Source organism: Puma concolor, chromosome A2 (assembly GCF_028749965.1).
Source record: "Puma concolor isolate L17-30 chromosome A2, mPumCon1.1.hap2, whole genome shotgun sequence".
Lineage (NCBI taxonomy): Eukaryota > Metazoa > Chordata > Mammalia > Carnivora > Felidae > Puma > Puma concolor.
Genome location: NC_141668.1, coordinates 88,658,278 through 88,677,411, shown reverse-complemented (window position 1 = coordinate 88,677,411; position 19,134 = coordinate 88,658,278). Strand labels below are relative to the sequence as shown.

Below are 19,134 nucleotides of genomic sequence, written 5' to 3'. Positions count from 1 at the left end.
GAAAGATGCCATGATAATTCAATGGCAAAGATACTTTTCCTAACAAATGGTGCTGGAACAACTGGATATCCATATGCCCCTCCTCTCCAAAAGAATATCAACCCTTCACACCACACACAAAAACTTGAAATAGACAAAAAACGCAAGTAGACGAGCTAAAACTCTCAAAGATCCAGAAGAAAATATAGGGGAAAATCTTGTGATAATGAGTTTGGCAAAGATTTTATTTTTAACTTCCTCTTCCAATGTAAGGTAGAAAAATTGGCTTGGTAAATATTCTTCCAACCCTATAATGAATATAAGAACCTTTGCTTTTACAGGAAGGAAAGAAATTGAGTAAGGGATGCTGCCCAAGGGGAGGAAGACTGAAGTGGAGTTCCGCCCAGGGCCAGGGGAAGCCTGAGAACAGGAAGTACTTATGCAATGAAAAGGAGGCTCTGAAATTTCTAGACATGGGAGAAGGAACTTTGCCTACTTACGGTCTAAAGCTACTTACGGCCCTAAGAGTTGACACATATTCTTTCAAGGACTTTAAAGGTTTTTTTTGTTTGCTCCCCTTCGCCCCCCACCACCCCCACCCTGCCACAATACTCAGTATCCTACATAGTCTTTCTTTTCCTACATTAAAACATCTCATAGTGGGATTTGAAGGTTAGGCTTACCAGGACTCTTACACCAAATCTTAAGAAGTATTCTGGGACAAATTCCTGCTAGAGAAGGCCCAGATCACCTTGTCCAACCTATAGATTCCTAAACTATTTGATCCAATCCTAGCCTGACCTCTGTTTATTTGATCCCTGTGAAAATCATTTAAGGCACATTACAGATGAAAGCAGAAGAACCCAACAGTGGTGGGAGGGAGCTAACATGTATTGAGGAGAGCACAAACCATGATTAGAAGTTTGGAATTTTCAGCCCTGCCTCCATTCTCCTAAGAAGAAAGAAGGGCTGAAAATGGAATTAATGATTGATCATGCTGGGTCTGGGCTGAGATTTTGTTCCATTTAATCTTCACAACAACCCTTAAATCATCTTGCAGTAAAGGAAATATCCACTTAGAGGATGAATATCTTGCCCAAGCTCACACAGGAAAGGGAAGAATGAAATTCAACCCTGAATTGATGAACTTCAGGCTATTCATTTCCATTACTCCATGTTGTCATCCTGGTAGACTAAGTTAAAGCCACTAATCCCAGTCTTTGATGAAATAACAGGAGGAGAAGGAGGAGGAGGAGGAGGAGGAGGAGGAAGAGGAGGAGGAGGAAGAGGAGGAGGAGGAGGAGGAGGAGGAGGAGGAGGAGGAAGAGGACAAGAAGGAAGGGAAGAGCCAGGGCTGTTGCAGATGGGAAGCAGGGATAGCCCATACTAAATGAAGTTCTTTGCTAAGGAAAAAGACCCATCTAGATTCACAGTTCCTACAGACTAGGGTATGGGGGAGAGGAAAGGGGTAAATTAAAAGAGCAGGTTTGCAAGGCAATGGCCTAATTAGATAGGACATATTGACTGGTATTGTTATGAATGTGCTTTCAGATATGCTTCTAAAAATTCAAACAAAGGTGGAAGTAGATTTGAAAAACATGGACATTTTTATAGCAAAAGTAAGGAATGGCCTGCAATGTGAAGATTCTAGATCACACACAAATGTAGAATCTCTGCTTCACAGACCTTCTGAAACACTGTCAACTTCAGACCTACTTAAACATTCTAAACCTCCCACAGGATTTGGAGCTCAGTTTCTACTCACTACCAAATTATTTGGAAACCATTAAGGGAACTGTGGGGGCCTCTCAGGCATCTTTGAATTTCTGAAGCCTGACTGGACTTGCAGAATGACTATAAATTATTGCAGATATAAGACCAGTGTTTCTTGCCACACTTTGCAGAGGTGAAAGCTTTCCTTTGGTTTGTAACTATAGCAACAAGTTCTATAGCTCATTGTTTTGCACAGCTCAGTCTTACCACCTCATGGACTGCCTAGTAATCACTGCTCTACAAGAACTAAGTTGTCTTTAATTGACTTACCTTATATTGGCCTGCTGTTTGCTAAAGGGGTTTTAGCTTATACCTTTACAGGGACAGAAGTCAAATTGCATTAGCCAGTCCGATACTTGATCCTGTTTTACATTACTGGAGGCCAAGAGGAAAGGGCTTTACCAAGGCCATGGCAAGAGGCCTATATGGTATAACAGAAAAGGGTAAGGGATTTGGAGCCAGCGGACATGAGTTTGAATAAATACTGCCATTTATGGCTGTGTGATCTTGGGCATATCACTTATATTCTGTGACCTTCAGTTTCCTCTTCTATAAAATGGAGATAATAATAGTTACAAACATGGTTGTCATAAGAATAAAGTGAAATAATATGAAGGAAAGCTTTGCTTAAACTGTCAAGGGCTATATAAATGCTGTTATTAGTAAGTGCACAGGTGAGTGACCACCCAGCAGCAGTGCCCGCATGCTGGTGAGGGCAACCAGGAGCATATGATAGGGACAAGAATCATGTCTGTTTCTCTGACAGTCTCCACGTGGATGGTGCTTCCCATCCTGACCCACTCAGAAATGAGTACTATGGAGCTCATCTTGACTGTGTGGGTTTCTGAGAAAAAGAAGAGAAAATGTAAGAAGTTTTAAAAAGAGGGTGAATAACTTTCCTTGGGTCTGTGTTTGGTGTTGGAAGGTTCAAAGGAAGGCAAAAGGACTAATGAGTTGGGAGAAGGCCTAGCGCTCTCAGCTTCCTTAACCTATAACAGAGTCTTTGGTTCTCTGTGCTCATGGGCAGTGAACAGGTTCCTCACTGGTTACACAGGCATATAATTTAAGATTTAACTATCTAATACTGTGAACATGTACTTTAAAGCCTCAATAGGGGCTCCTGAGTGGCTCAGTCAGTTGAGCGTCCCACTTTGGCTCAGGTCATGATTTCGCTGTTGTGAGTCTGAGCCCCGCATTGGGCTCTGTGCTGACAGTTCAGAGCCTGGAGCCTGCTTCGGATTCTGTGTCTCTCTCTCTCCCCACCCCTCCCCCTACTCACATTCTTTTTCTTTCTCTCTCTCAAAAATAAATAAACATTAAAAAATCTTAAAGCCTCAATATGCTCTTGGAGCTTCCTCTCAAGAGTTTTCTTTTATGTGTATATATGTTTTTAACCTACTTTGTTGCTTTGACACTTCAGTTATGAGGTAGATTTTATCTGTACATACTGATCTGCAGTGGTTTTATTTTTTTCTGTGCCAGATTGGGGTTTTTTGCAAAGTTTTTTTTTCTTTTCCTTTTTTTTAGGAACAGAAAGAAGTTGTGGTTTGATCTGTTGGGCCTTTGAATGACAAAGCTTTTCTACCCCCCTTTTTAAAAACATGATCTGAAATCTGTGTATCTTTAAAAAATTGTTTCAAGTCACATCTTGTCTTTCTCTAATAATAATGTGCATTGTATAATTGTACATGAATAAAAGAGCTAGACGTGAATATGTGCAATAATTTTATCTGTTGCGTTTAGGACTCCCAAGCTGGTGGTGTCCTGTGGTGATGTTGTTGTTGGATTAAATGGATCTGAGTGAACTGGAGGACACATATGGGACCGGCTGCCCTATGTTCTGAGCCTGTCATATGTGGACCAGTGGCCTCTCACAAAGAGCCTTCAGTGTTGACTTTTAGCCTTATCTCTAAAAGGGAATATGCATACAATCACAGAGAAACACTGATATAGCTTTAAATATACCACAATTTTTGTAACCCCATTTTACCATGTCTATGTTTTTAAATAAGTATAGTAAACTGAAACAAGCAAACAAAATAGGCATCCCAGACATCTCCCTTCCTCCAACAGGTATGGCTCTAAGTCCCTGCAGAAACTGTCCTGTAACTCACCTCTAGCAATACCCTGCTGGGGAAAGGAGCATGTGATCCTGTTTCCAGGGTGGACAGAAGAACTAAATTATGAAAAAGAATGCTCAGGTTCAGTGTAGGACCATATCGTTTTGGACTTTGCATTATATCCTGCTATTCTAAAATGAGAAAATCTTGTGCTGGTTCAGTGGTAAATAATATCAAACGCCAGTGTGGTTTCGGGCTGTATCTTTCTAGAAGTAAGCATTGCCCTTTTACCTTCAAAAACACACATCCTTGGTGTATCCTACCCCATTCCCTTGTGCATGCAATGTTGTTTGGCATGTGCTCCTTGTAACTGTCAAGAAAACTTTCCTTAAGAGTTCAAAATCAAAACACAAAATGATGATCACTTCTTTAGCTTTAGAGAAGAGGAAGCAGTGCTGTGTCTTACAAAACAAGGCATATCCTGCAATATTCATTACTTAATTACTCTTTGTGAAGCTTCCTATTTTGGCTTTATCTTTTAACCCTGAGACAAAGTGTGAATTATACAGGAGCTCAGTGTTCACCAGTCTTTTGCTTTTCTGTGTCGAAGATCAGTACCTGTCTTCTCCCTTTTAGAAAGACCCACAAAACCACGTCCTCTCCTCCTCCTCAGACTCCTACGGCATAGCATGGTATTGCCTCGGCTTGGGTTCTCAGGATCTAACCTTCCAATCAGGCTTCCTCCCTGCACCATTTTGCCATTTTTCAGGAAATGGCGCCTGCTGGAAATGTGCAGCACATGGTTACCTTGCTTCTGCAGTCCATGCTTGCATAGCACCTGATTCAGTTATATCTATTTTTACATTTATCTCTGATTCTCTGATTATTTTCTATCTTGCTCACCAGTCGCTGAGTGCCCCTGAGGCTAGACACCTGGTCTGGTTAAAGCTCACCAATGAATCTATCCCCTGCCCATAGCAAAGGGAGCTAACTCATAGCCACTAAACTGTCTCCTTGCCTTCAAATTCACACCCTTTTTAAAACATTCCTCTTATTGTAGGGGCGCCTGGGTGGCTCAGTCAGTTAAGCTTCCGACTTCGGCTCAGGTCATTATCTCACCGTTTGTGAGTTTGAGCCGCACCTCGGGCTCTGTGCTGACAGCTTGCAGCCTGGAGCCTGCTTCAGACTCTGTGTCTCCCTCTCTCTCTCCCCCTCTCCCACTTGCACTCTGTCTCCCTCTCTCTCAAAAATAAATAAACATTAAAAAGTTTAAAAAAAAACATTCCTCTTATTGTCACCAACATCTTTACAAACTCAGATAACTCCTCGATGCAAAAAAAAAAAAAAAAAATGTAATGGTTTTCCAACAAGTATAGATTAAAATCTAAATTTCAGGCTTCAAGTTGCCTTTAAAGCCATATCTACCTTCCTACCAACATTGCTTTTTCTTTAGGCTTATTTTACCTTCCCTTGTATGATACAGAGCTAGCTACTCCCTTCTCTCTGTATTGTAAATTACTTGCCTTTTTGTAAATTCTTGATCTTCATAAAACAACTCAGTAAATATTTGCTTAATTGACTTATGTATTAGGGAGATATACGTCTCTAGAATTACTATACTGGATAGCTACGTTCCTCATACACCAGGAATTTAAGATGTTTTATAAATGTTCTCTTGGTTATATCTTGTAGACTGAGAATGTATTTTATTCTATTGTTTTATTTATGGCTGTCAATCATATTGCCAACAGCATGGTAATATTAATGTAATGGGCTTTGCAATCCTACATTAATGAATCCTTGAATATTTGTTTTCTCTGTTAAACTTTGCTATCTACTTAAGCCCTTTCCAACCTGTTATTTAATTAGATTAATTAGTGTTTTAGGTTTAAATTCATATGAGACTTTTGTATTTGTCTCTGTTGTGTTTTCTTACTTCCCTACTCACTCTCCCTTTTCTTTTCTAAAGGTCAAAGTTTGTCTGATAATGTGTATCAGAACTCTGTTATAGTGTCTTTTGGTTGCTTCCCTCTGTTTAATGTTTTACCTGCTTTAAAATATTTGGAATGTTTTCAAGATAATAGAGACCGAAAACTTCAGGAGACTGAGAAATCTGTACAAATTCAGCATAGTGCCCTTCTCTTGTTGCCTAGGTAAGCTTTACCATATTTAAAGTGCAGTGGCTTTGAGAAGATTGCCTGAAATTAAGTTCAAATGTATAATGTTTATTTTTGACAGAGAGAAAGAGAGTGCACGAGCTGGGGAGGGGCAGAAAGAGAGGGAGATAAAGGGTCTGAAGTGGGCTCTGTGCTGAAAGTGGAGAACCCAAGGTGGGGCTTGACCTCATGAACCATGAGATCATGACCTGAGCTGAAGTAGACACTTAATTGACTGAGCCACCCAGGCACCCCTGAAATTAAGTTTTTTTTTTTTTTTAACTTTTTTAATGTTCATTTTTGAGAGATAGAGACAGAGTGCAAGGGTGGGAGGGGCAGAGAGAGGGAGAGACAGAGACACAGAATCTGAAGCAGGCCCCAGGCTCTGAGCTGTCAGCACAGAGCCCACTGCGGGGCTGGAACTCAGAATGGCGAGATCATGACCTATACTGAAGTCAGACACTTAACCGACTAGCCGGATGCTTAACTGACTGAACCACCCAGGCAACCCTGAAATTAAGTTTTTAAAGTCAATGCCATCTTGATTATGAAAGTTCCAAGAGCTTTTAAATATATATTTTAAACAAATATATGTACTACACTGTGCAAAAAAAACTATGATAGCAGAAAACTGGAAACATCCCCTGTTTTTATAATGTGGGAATGATTTGAATAGCTATGGCACATCTTTGCAAAGTGTGCTGGGCAGCTCTGCAGTGGCCTGAGGGCTGTCTCTGCATGTTGTTATGGAGTTCTTTGGCTATATTATTAAGTCTAAGGGTCTAGGTTTTGCTTCAAAATAATATGGAGAGTGGAGGGGTAAGTGGAAGGGTTTGGATAAAACAAAAATTGCTCAGGATTCGATATGTATTGAAGCTGATTGATGGGCACTTGAGGATTCATTATACTGTTTTTGGTTTGAAATATTGTTACTTTCATTTTTATTTGAAATAAAGCTAAAATTCACAGGTATGGTCTAATTCGCTGAAGGAGATACTTTTCTGGGATAGTCATTAACATTTTTCATCTGTGAAATGATTGAACGTACATATTTTTACTTATAAACATAAACACATCTAGATTATATAATCAAACCTTTTCAGCTCCTTGAAGATTTAAACAATAAACTGTAATTAATTGCCGAAATCAAAGCATTGTGATGCCTCAATAACAACAGGTTCTTTTAAAACACTGCTTTATTGGGGCGCCTGGGTGGCGCAGTCGGTTAAGCGTCCGACTTCAGCCAGGTCACGATCTCGCGGTCCGTGAGTTTGAGCCCCGCGTCGGGCTCTGGGCTGATGGCTCAGAGCCTGGAGCCTGTTTCCGATTCTGTGTCTCCCTCTTTCTCTGCCCCTCCCCCGTTCATGCTCTGTCTCTCTCTGTCCCAAAAATAAGTAAACGTTGAAAAAAAAATTTTTTTTAAAAAATAAAACACTGCTTTATGGCACTGAAAAAAAGTATATGTGCATTAAAGGGCCCTGAACTTGGTTTAATGCTCTAGTGTCACCACCTTAATATCCTTAATTTTATTCTTGAGCTTCTGTTTTGTAAGGGACAGTTGAGCACACAAGTAGCAGCAGAGATAGTCAAGGTGGTGGGGAATCGGCCCAAGCTGTGGCCATAGCAGGCAGTTCAGGTATTGAGCAATTAGCCTGTTGTGCAGGTGCACAGGTGTGTGCCTCAGGCAGTGTGGACCACCACAGTGTGTTGGCATTTATTTCCCCAAAACTAATTTGAATTAACTTTTTGTTATATTTTAAGAGTGAAAGTTACAGGTATTTACCCAATCAATGAATAGTGATTGAGTGCCAACTCAAATAAAATTAAGTCTCTGCTCTCATGGAACTTACATTCTATTCATATCACTTTTCTCCAAGTAATGCAACAATAGCCTGCTTTTAAAAATTAGAATTATTGGGGCGCCTGGATGGCTCAGTTGGTTAAGCGTCCGACTTCGGCTCAGGTCACAATCTCACAGTTCGTCGGTTCAAGCCCCGCGTTGGGCTCTGTACTGACAGCTGAGAGACTGGAGCTTGTTTCGGATTCTGTGTCTCCCTCTCTCTCTGCCCCTCCCCTGTTCACACTCTGTCTCTGTATCAAAAATAAATAAACATTAAAAAAAATTAGAATTATTGATCTGAGATGCACCTGGGTAGCCAGAGCCTGGAGCCTGTTTCGGATTCTATGTCTCCCTCTCTCTATGCCCCTCCCCTGCTCACACTCTGTCTTTCTCTCTCTCTCAAAATAAATAAACACTTTTTTAATTAAAAAAAAAAAGAATTCTTGATTTGAATGTAGCAATGGAGTGTATCTTTACAACAAAATAGTCTTTATAATAATTTATCCATAGCCGACTTTCCTGACCTATAATTTCATTGGAGGCTAGCTTACTCCAGTTGACTTTTGCTTGCTTTTATTATTTTCCACCCATTTTACTTTATAAGCGATGACATCCCGAAATAGCTGAAAATGGAATGATTTATTTTAGAATTGTGAAAAATGGAAGACAGTACCACAGACACAGAACCAGAAGAGGAAGAGGAAAAAGATGAAAAGGATCAAGAGAACGCCGTTTATGCCATAGCACCCACAATTAACATCCAAGATGAACGGTTGGTTGATTTATCTACAACTCCAGCTTTCATTTGTCTGCACGAGGTATGTTTCTTTTTACGTATTACTATACTAAGACCTGAATCATTATCTACTTAAAATTCAGGTGAAGCTAATATTATTATCAAAATGGTTTATTACATGTCACCTGTAGGCAATATGTATCGTTTGAAGCACTTGAAAATAAAATAATCCCCACCCTCTCTTCCAAAGTCTTATCCTACAATCCTGGATGAACACAGTGGTGTAGGTTCTGACGTTTTTATAGCATAATAAATATTTGCATATATGCGCTCAGTTAAGTACATTCCATAGGCTTGTAAATGAAATAAAAGGGGAAATTTCTTTCATTATTGAATACACTACATTTACTTCCATAAAATGAACATAAAAGATCTTGACATCCAATGATAGAAAAATACGCATTTACCTAACTAAATGTAGCTAGAGCAGTAGGGCATTAAAATCCACTCTTTCCTATTAGCAGAGAAGCAAAAAGGGAAATAGGATTTTTGTCTGATTTTTGTCTGATTTTCTAACAAAAAAAACCAAGATGAACATTTAGGAAATGCCTATATACAAGGAGAGGGTTTTTTTTTTTTTTAAAATAGTAACTGACTATATATGCAACTGTTACCTTGTCATGCTTGATAACTCTACTTTAGAAAGTATTTTACAGAACATCTGAATTCTGGACATTAACCTTATGTGGATATAACTGAATAAAACATCTAAGTAAGTTGATAGTCGTAATAGAAATAAGCTTAGAAAGTCTTAGAACAAAATCAGAATTTATTCAAAACCAAGAAGCAAAACTAAATCGCACCCAAATATTTTGTAGGTGTAAATATTTCAAACAATAGCTGCCACCACTGTTGAGATTTTATTTTATATATACAAATGTCCTATCAGGAACACACAATGTCAACTTGTCTCATTATTGGTGGTATTAATTTGATCACTTGGTTAAGATGGTGACTTCCATCAGTTTTCTCCTCAGTAATGGTGTTGTTTTTCTGTTTGAAATTAGTAAGTACCTATGGGGAGATACTCTGAGTCTATTTAAGTATCCTACTCCTCCTAAAATCTTCACCTACTAGTTATATATTTCTTGATGATACTTGCCCAAATCAGTTATTATTATGATAGTTGCCAAATGATGATTGTCTACTTCCGTTATTCCTTCTACATTTATTAGTTGGCTTCCAACTGTAAAGAAGAACCTTCTCTTCTTTCTATCTACCTTTTCCCCATCTATCTCTATCTTTCTAGACCTATGAGTTCTTTTTCTTTTCAGTGGGTTATAATCCATTACTATCATTATTCATTTTGACACTTCAATTGTCCTAGATTTGGCCAGTATACACCTCTTCAAGAAGGCTCACTTGTCCTTTTGACATGACCCTATGATGCTTTGTGTAGTTCTTTACTTTCTGTTATAAGAATATGTTCCAGGCTCATCTTGCATTTTCTTTGCTCTAACCCTGGAATCAGCCATTTCTCAAAGATCCCTGGTTCCTTTTAGTGGAGAAAGATATATTTGCAAACTAAGATCTCAATGCTGGGTATGTCCATTGCTACTGGTCTGTCACTGCTTCTAAGTCCTCTCAGCAGACAGAGCTAGGCAATGGATGCATGAATATATTTATCTACAAACATATCTATTTCTATATCTATATTTACATATTTAAAACCATGAATCCACATCTCTAGTCTCAATATTTTTAAGTGACCAGGGTTCTCTGTTTCTGCTAAAATCCATCATATGTCCAACTTTTTGCAATAGAATTTATACTTTTATACCACTACCCTTAATAATTCTATCAAATAAAATATAAGGCTAAACTAGAGTTTATTTCTACCAAAAGTTATGCTAATAATAAAAATTATGGTCAAGTTTTTTAAGGCACAGATAAATAATCATGAAAGATTTCTTTTGTACAGTCAAAGGAGAACTCAGGACAACCTCTCCTGCATGTTAGTCTGCAATGTAACAATTAAATATCTCAATCTCTCAGCATACATGTATGCATAAATTATAGTTCTTAAACATTGGATATGACCAGCCCCTGATAAGGTGAATACCTTACATTATAATGTCAAAGAACTGTCTTACCTACCCTTTTGAGTGGTGAAAAATTATATCAGTAATTAAATCAGTCATTTCATTGCATGACAACTGCTCCTCAAGCCAGCACAATCTTGCAGAATGGTTATTGGTTTCAAACAACTTTATTTCCATAAGAAGCACCACTAAAACTGTTCCTCTTGGCATCTATAGCTTTATTTGCTAATCATTTCAACACTCCTCTAAGATTTATGAGGCTCAACAAAATTTTTAACCTACTTTATATAAGCTTCCCTCCTTGGGTTATCTAAACAGAAGCCTTCTCTGCAGTATAGCAAGAGTTCAGATTGCAACTGAAAGAAAGCGGGCAGAAATTCACTTCCAAAGGTCCAGATGCTTGGCATCACATTGAAAGAACCAGAAGCTGCTTACAGTATTTATTGTTATTAATGCTAGTCACACAACTGGCCCACACTACTGAAATACACAGGGGTCATCATCTCGGTTAACATTGCCTGCAGAATACATTCAGGATGGTTTTCATGGCACTGAGTGATGTGGGCCCAAACTACTTGTGCAATCTAATAACTCACTTAGACTCTCATGATCTTCTGTTTATGCTGCACTCCTTCATAGGGACTCTCCCACATTCAGATGCCTAGGAAACTGGCACATATTCACAAAGCATGATGTAAGGTTACGGCTGTCCAGAAATATGCCTACTCACATTATCTCTTGAAAGATTGTGCCATTCAAACGAAAAGAAATCAAATCAAATACTTGCATAGGCTGTACTTTGCAACCCCTGTGTCTGTTCCTACCTTTTAGGACCTTCTAGCTTAATGCCCATGTCCTTGGAGAAACTTTGCCAGCATTTTCTACAAACTCTCAACTATTACAGCATTTGTAGGCTACACCTGTCATGTGTTACTAGGTCTTTAACATATTTATTGAATATCTTCTCATCATGTAATATTTTGCATGGAAAATTTAGAATTCTCCACTGACATTGTGATTATATTAATCAATAAGAACTAACAGGGCAGGAACTACACTGTGTAAATTCAGATTTTGGGATGAAGATTCCAAGTGGCGCTTGGGAATTAAGCCACATGATTTCTGTCAGTAGACTGTGCGGGTTAATGCTAGACATCTGCTTCCCAACTCTGCCATCGCTGCCTATGTATGAGGCCTGACACGCCACAGACTTTCCTTGTCTTATCGAAAATTTGATGCTGCTCTATTTTACTTTTATTTTAAACATTTTTGTTATCCAAAAAATATTTTTGTTATCATATACCATACATACAGTGATGCTCACAAATATTCAGTGTACAGCTTGGTTGAATGTTTACATAGTCCTATAACCAATGTGTTCAGAACCAAATTCATCATTCTTCGCCCAATCCTAATTCTCCTCCTGTATTATCTTTGTCAGTTTGAGAGTTAAATACCTCTCTCAATATCTCTTGGATTTATCTGTTCTTCATTCTTGCCATGTTCCCACTCAGATCAAGATCAATGTTTCCTGCAACCAGGGGGCAGGGGGTGTCCCTTGAGCCTCTTGCCAGTCACCCTAGACACCATAGGCATTCACAGGCATAAAGCATATCAAAGGTTACTATTCTGTAGAAGCTTAATTGGGGGGGGGGGAGTTGAAATATTAAATATCAACAAAAAGCAACATATCATTGTGAAACTGGAAGGTGCAATTAGAGTTACTAGAATTGAATGGAAGGAATAATCATTGTGGGAATGAGGTGATCTGGAAAAAGCTTTTTGGAGGAGTAGGACATGAGAGGGGACATTTCTGCCATATCCATGGTGTTCACTATGAACCCAATTTTCTGTCCTTAGGCTTTGCCCACACCCATACGTGCACGTACTGGGAATATCTTTCCCAGATGACCCCAAGGCACCTTGAGCTAAACATGCTCAGAACTAAAGTCATTATTCTTCTCCCAAACCTAGTTTTCTTCCTGTATTCTATCAATTGGTTCTCTTAAACATCTATTAAATTTGTCTCTGTTCCATTCCTGCCATATCACCAATTAGAATGGCATTTCAGTGATCATGATAAGATGTAAGGAGACACTGAATCAAGGCAGGGGCAGTGGGGAAAAGGACAGAATATATATAGGAGAGATATTAAGGAAGTAGAAAATGCTGGACTTAGTGTCTAAATGGATGGGGGGAGTGGAGTGAGAAAGAAGAAAAAGTCTGAACTGATGCTTGGATTTCCGATTTAGGAAAGTGGCTGGAATATGACATTCTAAGTGACAGAGAATTCAGAAGAAACAGGCCTGAAAGGAATGTCCAATATGTGGGTCATGAACTTCCCAGGGAAGTTCTTGGGCTGGATATCTAGACATAACAGGTTCTCAATAGTATTCAGATTGCCTTCTGAAAAAATTGCACATTACTTTTTATGTATATTTAACGGCACCTTTTACCATGGCCATCGTTTAATTCCCTAGTCACATGTTCAAAAGATACTTTCTCATTTGTTATACATTTTGTTCTCCTAAGACTCGTAACAGATTAAATAATCCTAGGAATTTTTAATAAAAAAGTTTCAAGTAGTTACTGAAAACATTGGTGATTTTCTGATGCTACCAAAGCTTCCTTCATTTTCTAGGCTTGACCCCCTATCGGTACTAAGGAGTTTCCTGAGATAATCTGTAATGAAATTTAAAATTTTTTCACGAATGAAAATGATCCCTATTTCTTTCATACATGAATTAATCAAGTAACTGCTTACAAAGATGAAAACATAAGATCCCCACACTCAAGGAACTTAATCAACATAGTTTTAAGTGTGTAATTTAATTCTCATAGGGATTCTATAAGGAGTAGGAATTTTAAGATATTATTTTTATCTTAAAGTTCTAAAAATGTTGACACTTGCTGGGTTGCACAACCAGACAGATGCAGAACCACAGAAGGAACGCTATCTCCTGTGTCCTACCTTAGCGCGCATCTCATCTGATGACATTCTTCACTTGACATTCATACATTTAAACACTACTCTTTTAGGATTTTACAAATTGACTTTTCAAGTAAACTGTATATTAAAAGAAAAAATTAAGATAAATATTTAATGTTCTATTTAAATATTTCTCCTTAGCTTCCTTCTCCTTTTCTTATTTATCACACTTTATTAATAGCTGTACACAGAGGATATGCATTAAAAAAAAAACTACTAAATTTCTTTTTTAAATCTTTCTACAAGTCTTGCTATTGTTGGCCTGTGTTCACTTTTCCTTTAGATATCCAGGCAGCCTTGCAAGAATAATTTTTCAAGATCTTTTTTTGGCTGTCAAGAAACTTTAAACAGACTGATAATTTATTAAATAATACAGATAGGTTCATGTTTCCCATAAAGTTTTTGGTTTTTGTTTTAGTCTGACAGTCAGGTGGAAATTTTAAAATCTTTTCAGTATGGAAAAAGACTTTGGGAGGTGCCTGGAATGCACTTAAACATTTGGGATATTGACATGGCTGATACCTATTTACCAAGATTAAAGGTTTATATGAGGATCGTAAGAATACAAGCCATATTCCACTTTGCAAAGTAGATTAACACCCTTAAATTCAATCAGCAAAATCGTACACTGCAGGAGTCCAGGGACACAGAAAAGAAAGTTCCATGTTAGGGGATCCTTATACTTGGCACTTTTATTAATTTTTTTATTAAATTTTTTTAATGTGTACTTTACTTTTGAGAGAGAGAGAGACAGAGTGTGAGCGGGTGAGGGGCAGAGAGAGAGGGAGACACAGAATCAGAAGCAGACTCCAGACTCTAAGCTGTCAGCAGAGACTGACGCAGGGCTCGAACCCACCAACTGCAAAATCATGACCTGAGCTGAAGTCGGACGTTTAACCAACCAAGCCACCCAGGTGCCCCATCCTTGGCACTTTTAAAAATGAAAAACATTAAGATTGATTCTGGCCAGGAATCTGAGGTATTGTTGGAAAACTCTGCTATCTGAACAGGCTGTGATCAAGTGAGAGTCAGAAAAGAGTTGAAAATCGGGGACAAAAACAATTGGTAGCTCCTCTGCCTCCTTTTGGAGATTATTTTCCTTTACTCATTCTGAAAATCTTTATTGAGCATGGAGCACAGGCTAGACTTAGGGCTGGGAACCAGAGGAAAATGCCACAGCGGCCTTGCCCCAAGCAGCTCATCCGACCCTTTATCTGTGTGGTTAATTGTCCTTAATTTCCCTTTCTCTTTTTTGATTCTTTTACAGACATAATGAGGACCTAGCTTGTGTATGTGTGCCTGCTTGTGTTTATTTTTCATTATATGTTTAATAAAATTTGAATGACCTCTATTTTTCTTTGATTCTTTGCTAAACTGTTGTAGCAAAGCGATTAAATATTAGAAATAATAATCTATATTCAGATGCTTGTTTTTTTAGTTGTCACTGCAAATGGATGTTGCTTTCTATTTTTTTAATATATTTATGTATTTTTGAGAGAGAGAGAGAGAGAGAGCGCACAAGCAAGGGAGGGACAGGGAGAGAGGGAGACACAGAATCTGAAGCAGGCTCCAGGCTCTGAGCTGTCAGCACAGAGCCCGATGCGGGGCTCGAACTCATGAACCGTGAGGTCATGACCTGAGCCAAAGTCAGACACTTAACTGACTGAGCCACCCAGGTGCCCCAGATGTTGCTTTTTAAAATAAGGATTAGGAAGAAATACTTAATGGTATAGTTTTCTCCTTTGAGAAAGGTCTTGAGAGATAAAGTAAGTTGGCTTTTGAAAGCTTGTGGCTCTCAGTAGAGAATGTGCATCTTGTGAAACAGTACCTTCAGAAACCCAAGAACTATTTGAATATACATTTGACTTTGAACAACATGGGGATCAGGGGTGCCAATCCTCCTGCACATTTGAAAATCTACATATAGCTTGGCTCCCCCAAAATTTAACTACTAATAGCCTACTGCTGGCCTTACTAATGACATAGTTGATGAACACATATTTTGCATTATATGTATTATACACTGTATTCTTACAATAAAGTAAATTAGAGAAAAAGAATGTTATTAAGAAAATCATGGAAGAGAGAATACATTACAAGCACCTTACTGTGTTTATTGAAAAACTCCATGTGTAAGTGGACCCACACAGTTCAAACTGATATTACAGCATGTGACAGGATTTCTTTCCATTTTAAGACTCAATAATATTCCATTGTATGTATATACCACATTTTGTGTATCCATTCATCTGTCTATGGACACTTGGGTGATTTCCACCTCTTGGCTATTGTGAATAATGTCGCTATCAACAGGTGTACAAATATCTCTTCAAGATCCTCGCTTTCAATTCTTTTGAAGATATACCTACAAGTAGGATTGCCAGATCACGAATCCTGTGTTTTCTGATCTTGTTATCATTGCTAAAGTGCTCTCCATAGAGGCTGTAATAATTTATATTTCCAGAAACAATAAATGAATGTGTCTTTACTCACACCAGCACTGTGTGCTATCTAACTTTTTGACCTTTGTCACTCTGGGGCTGTCCCTAGTTATTTGGTACTTGGCATGGGGCAGGGGTAGGAGTGTGGGGGTGTAGTGATAAGGGAAAGTGTACAGTGGCCTGAATGTGAGAACCTAATAAGGAGCCAGTTGAGAGTGTGGACTCTGGATTGGCTGGTTTGCATTTGAAAGTATACCTCTGGAAGGAGGATTCCTCTCAAAGCAGGGGAGGGGGACAATAAGGGAGGCAGGAGTCCAAGGCAAGGTGACTCAGGCATATTATCAGGTTGTCTAGAACAAGGTGTATCCGGCCAACATAGTCACATAGTGCAAATGTCAAAGCGGCAACTCTACAGAAGCTAGAAGCATGGATACTACAAAGACCCATTTGTAGTTCTTTTTTTGTGAATTCTATTCACATTTTCTTTCCATTTTTCTGTTGTGTAGTTTTTTTTTTCTTATAGATTCATAGAAACTCTTTATACATTTAGAAAACAGGCCTTTGTGTGTAATATGCATTGCTAAAGTCTTTCAGTTTGTTGGGTTTCTTTTGAGTTAGCTTAAGGTGGTTTTTCTTTATGTGGAAATTTATTTATTTGGGCGGGAATTTATTTCTTAATGTGCTTTTCTTTTACAGCTTCAGATTCCATGTCATACTTTAAGAAGACCTTTGTTACTCTGAGATGATAAATTTGTTTCCTGTGTTTTCTCCTAGCATGTTGATAGTTTGAGTCATCATATTTTAACCTTTGTTCCATCGGGCATTTATGGTGCCGTAAGGGCAAACAGAAAGGAGATGCCAGCAGCACGCTTAGAATCTAATGCCACGTCCAGTGTCTTCTGAGGCAAAAGTTCTTTACATATCCCCAGCCCATCCATACCCAGCGGACGCAAACAGGTACACCAGGGTGCATCAGAGATACGCAACCAGGAGGTATAAGAATTACCTGACATCAAACCTCAGATTAAATGAATAGAGACTAGGGGCACGTGGGTGGCTCAGTTGGTTAAGTGTCTGCCTTCGGCTCAGGTCATGATCTCATGGTTCCTGAGTTTGAGCCCTGCATCGGGCTAGTTGCTGTCAGTGCAGAGCCTACTTCGGATGCTCTGCCTCCCTCTCTTTCTCTGCCCCTTCCCTGCTGGTTCTCTCTCTCTCTCTCAAAAATAAATAAAAACATTTTTTAAAAAATTTAAAAAAAGAGAGACTATGCCATCTGAAAAGACTATGTCTAAGAATCAACAGGCTCAAAATACCTTAAATCTTAATGGCTTGGAAAAGAAAATCTCTGATCGGTGAGGGTGGGGGAATGGTTCCATAAAAATGGGTCTTTGTTCTAGCCGTGCATGTCCTAGCCACGCAACCTTGAGCAATTCAATCTGGTTCTCTGAGTCTCATTTTACACTAATAGTACATTTCTCAGCATATTAGCCTTCAGGGGTACCTCAGTGTCTACCCTGGTGGTAGACAGTTTTTTAAGCTGCTTCTGTCACTCGTTTCTAGTGGAAACCTTACACAGAAGTACACTATGTAAAGCAGATTTGGATGTAGGGATGCAGAGGGGAAGGATGCAGAGGGGAAGGTCCCTTTCACATCTCCTGTCACCACCGGCATCACTGGGGAAACCCCATGCTCTGTACAGATAGTTTGTGAGCTGAATAAAACTGAGCTCTTTCCCACCTTAAAATCCATCTCAGCACAGCCTAAAGGAAACACAGATCTGCCTCCAGAAAGCCTTGGAAAGCACTCTGATTGTACGGAACGCTCCTTTGGAGAACAGAGGAGAGAGTTCCACGGCATGTCATGCAGCAAAACCTCCTAAAATTCCTCGTCACAGCACATGCCTCTCCCACACGCCTCTAAGCCCCTCTTTAAAAACTTCCCTAGAAATTGTTTCCCTACCCGCAAGCTGTTTTTTTTCCCCTCCCTATCTCCACCCATCCTCTCCTTGATATCTTTGGTCATTTCATTATTTTGTAAAACAGTCTTCAGGGTTCCTTCCAATTTTCCTTCTCACCCTGTATCCCATTATCACCTCACAGACTCAGGCACAGAACTGAGCAATCAGGAGGTGGCAGGGGAGATAGTAGGTACTGTACTTAAATTTGAATTTTTCCTTCCCTTAGATTTTCTTGCCTAAGATTAAGTGTCACCTCCTTGACCATACAGAAAAATTCCTTTACAGTCTCCACCATTCCTTTCTTCTTTTTGTTACTGTCCCCGGTCACAGACCCCATGCTCCAGCCAAGTTAGACACATGATTGTTTTCTGAACTAGCTCGTGATTTTCCAGCCTGCTGATTGATGCCTTTGCTCATCCCATACCCAGCCCAGAAGTGGTCTCCTTCACATTTCTGGGCTTCATTGTTCTCATCTTTCAAGGAAAGCTCAGATCCTATCTTTTTCTTCAAGACAAAGTGTCATCCTGACAAAGTGTCGTCACTTTTGCTGCTGTCAGTTCCCTGGATAGTGCCTGTACCTTATCCCACTTACCATTTTCTTTCCTGTGTTTTAAACTAGTAGCCTTAGGAACATTGAAAGCAGGAAGCCTATGCTGTTTGTCTTGATATTCCTAGCAAACTCTTAATTAGCTTACCATCTTGTGTGTAGCCAAGTCATTTTCAAAGAATGAATATTCATAGTAACTAGTTAGAGCCTTCTACTAAAAAAACCTCACAAAACACACACACACACACACACACACACACACACACACACACACACACACACTACTGAATCACTATTTTACAAAGCAAACTTAAAGAGGAAATGTCTTCCAACTTTCTGAATGCATTTAACCACATCGAGTCTACCTAAAACTTCAGAGATTTAAATGTCTAAAGTTAGAAATACCATGCCAGGTTAGAATCGTCATGCATCTATATGAATTTTATTTTTGCTGGCTGAGCCCCCAAACAGATAGGTAGTGGGGAGGCAATGATTTTCAAATATTTTTTTTGAAAACAAACCTGTCCTTTAAGTGAAATTTAAGGTGGACTCCC

General features: G+C 39.0%; 1 protein-coding gene across 3 annotated transcripts in view; it reads left to right on the top strand.

The window, feature by feature from the left end:
- The window catches only part of CCDC146 (coiled-coil domain containing 146), a 116,712-nt gene that overhangs the window by 8,294 nt on the left and 89,284 nt on the right, over window positions 1-19,134 (top strand). Inside the window, exons 1-2 of one of the 3 annotated variants that reach the window (XM_086696867.1) lie at window positions 1,891-2,195; window positions 8,457-8,626. In XM_086696867.1, the coding sequence (XP_086552993.1) occupies window positions 8,468-8,626 (159 nt within the window). In that variant the 5' untranslated portion in view covers window positions 1,891-2,195; window positions 8,457-8,467. Of the gene's footprint in view, window positions 1-1,890; window positions 2,196-5,860; window positions 5,966-8,456; window positions 8,627-19,134 lie in introns of those variants that run through there. The other 2 variants (XM_086696866.1, XM_025929759.2) reach the window with 2 other exon arrangements.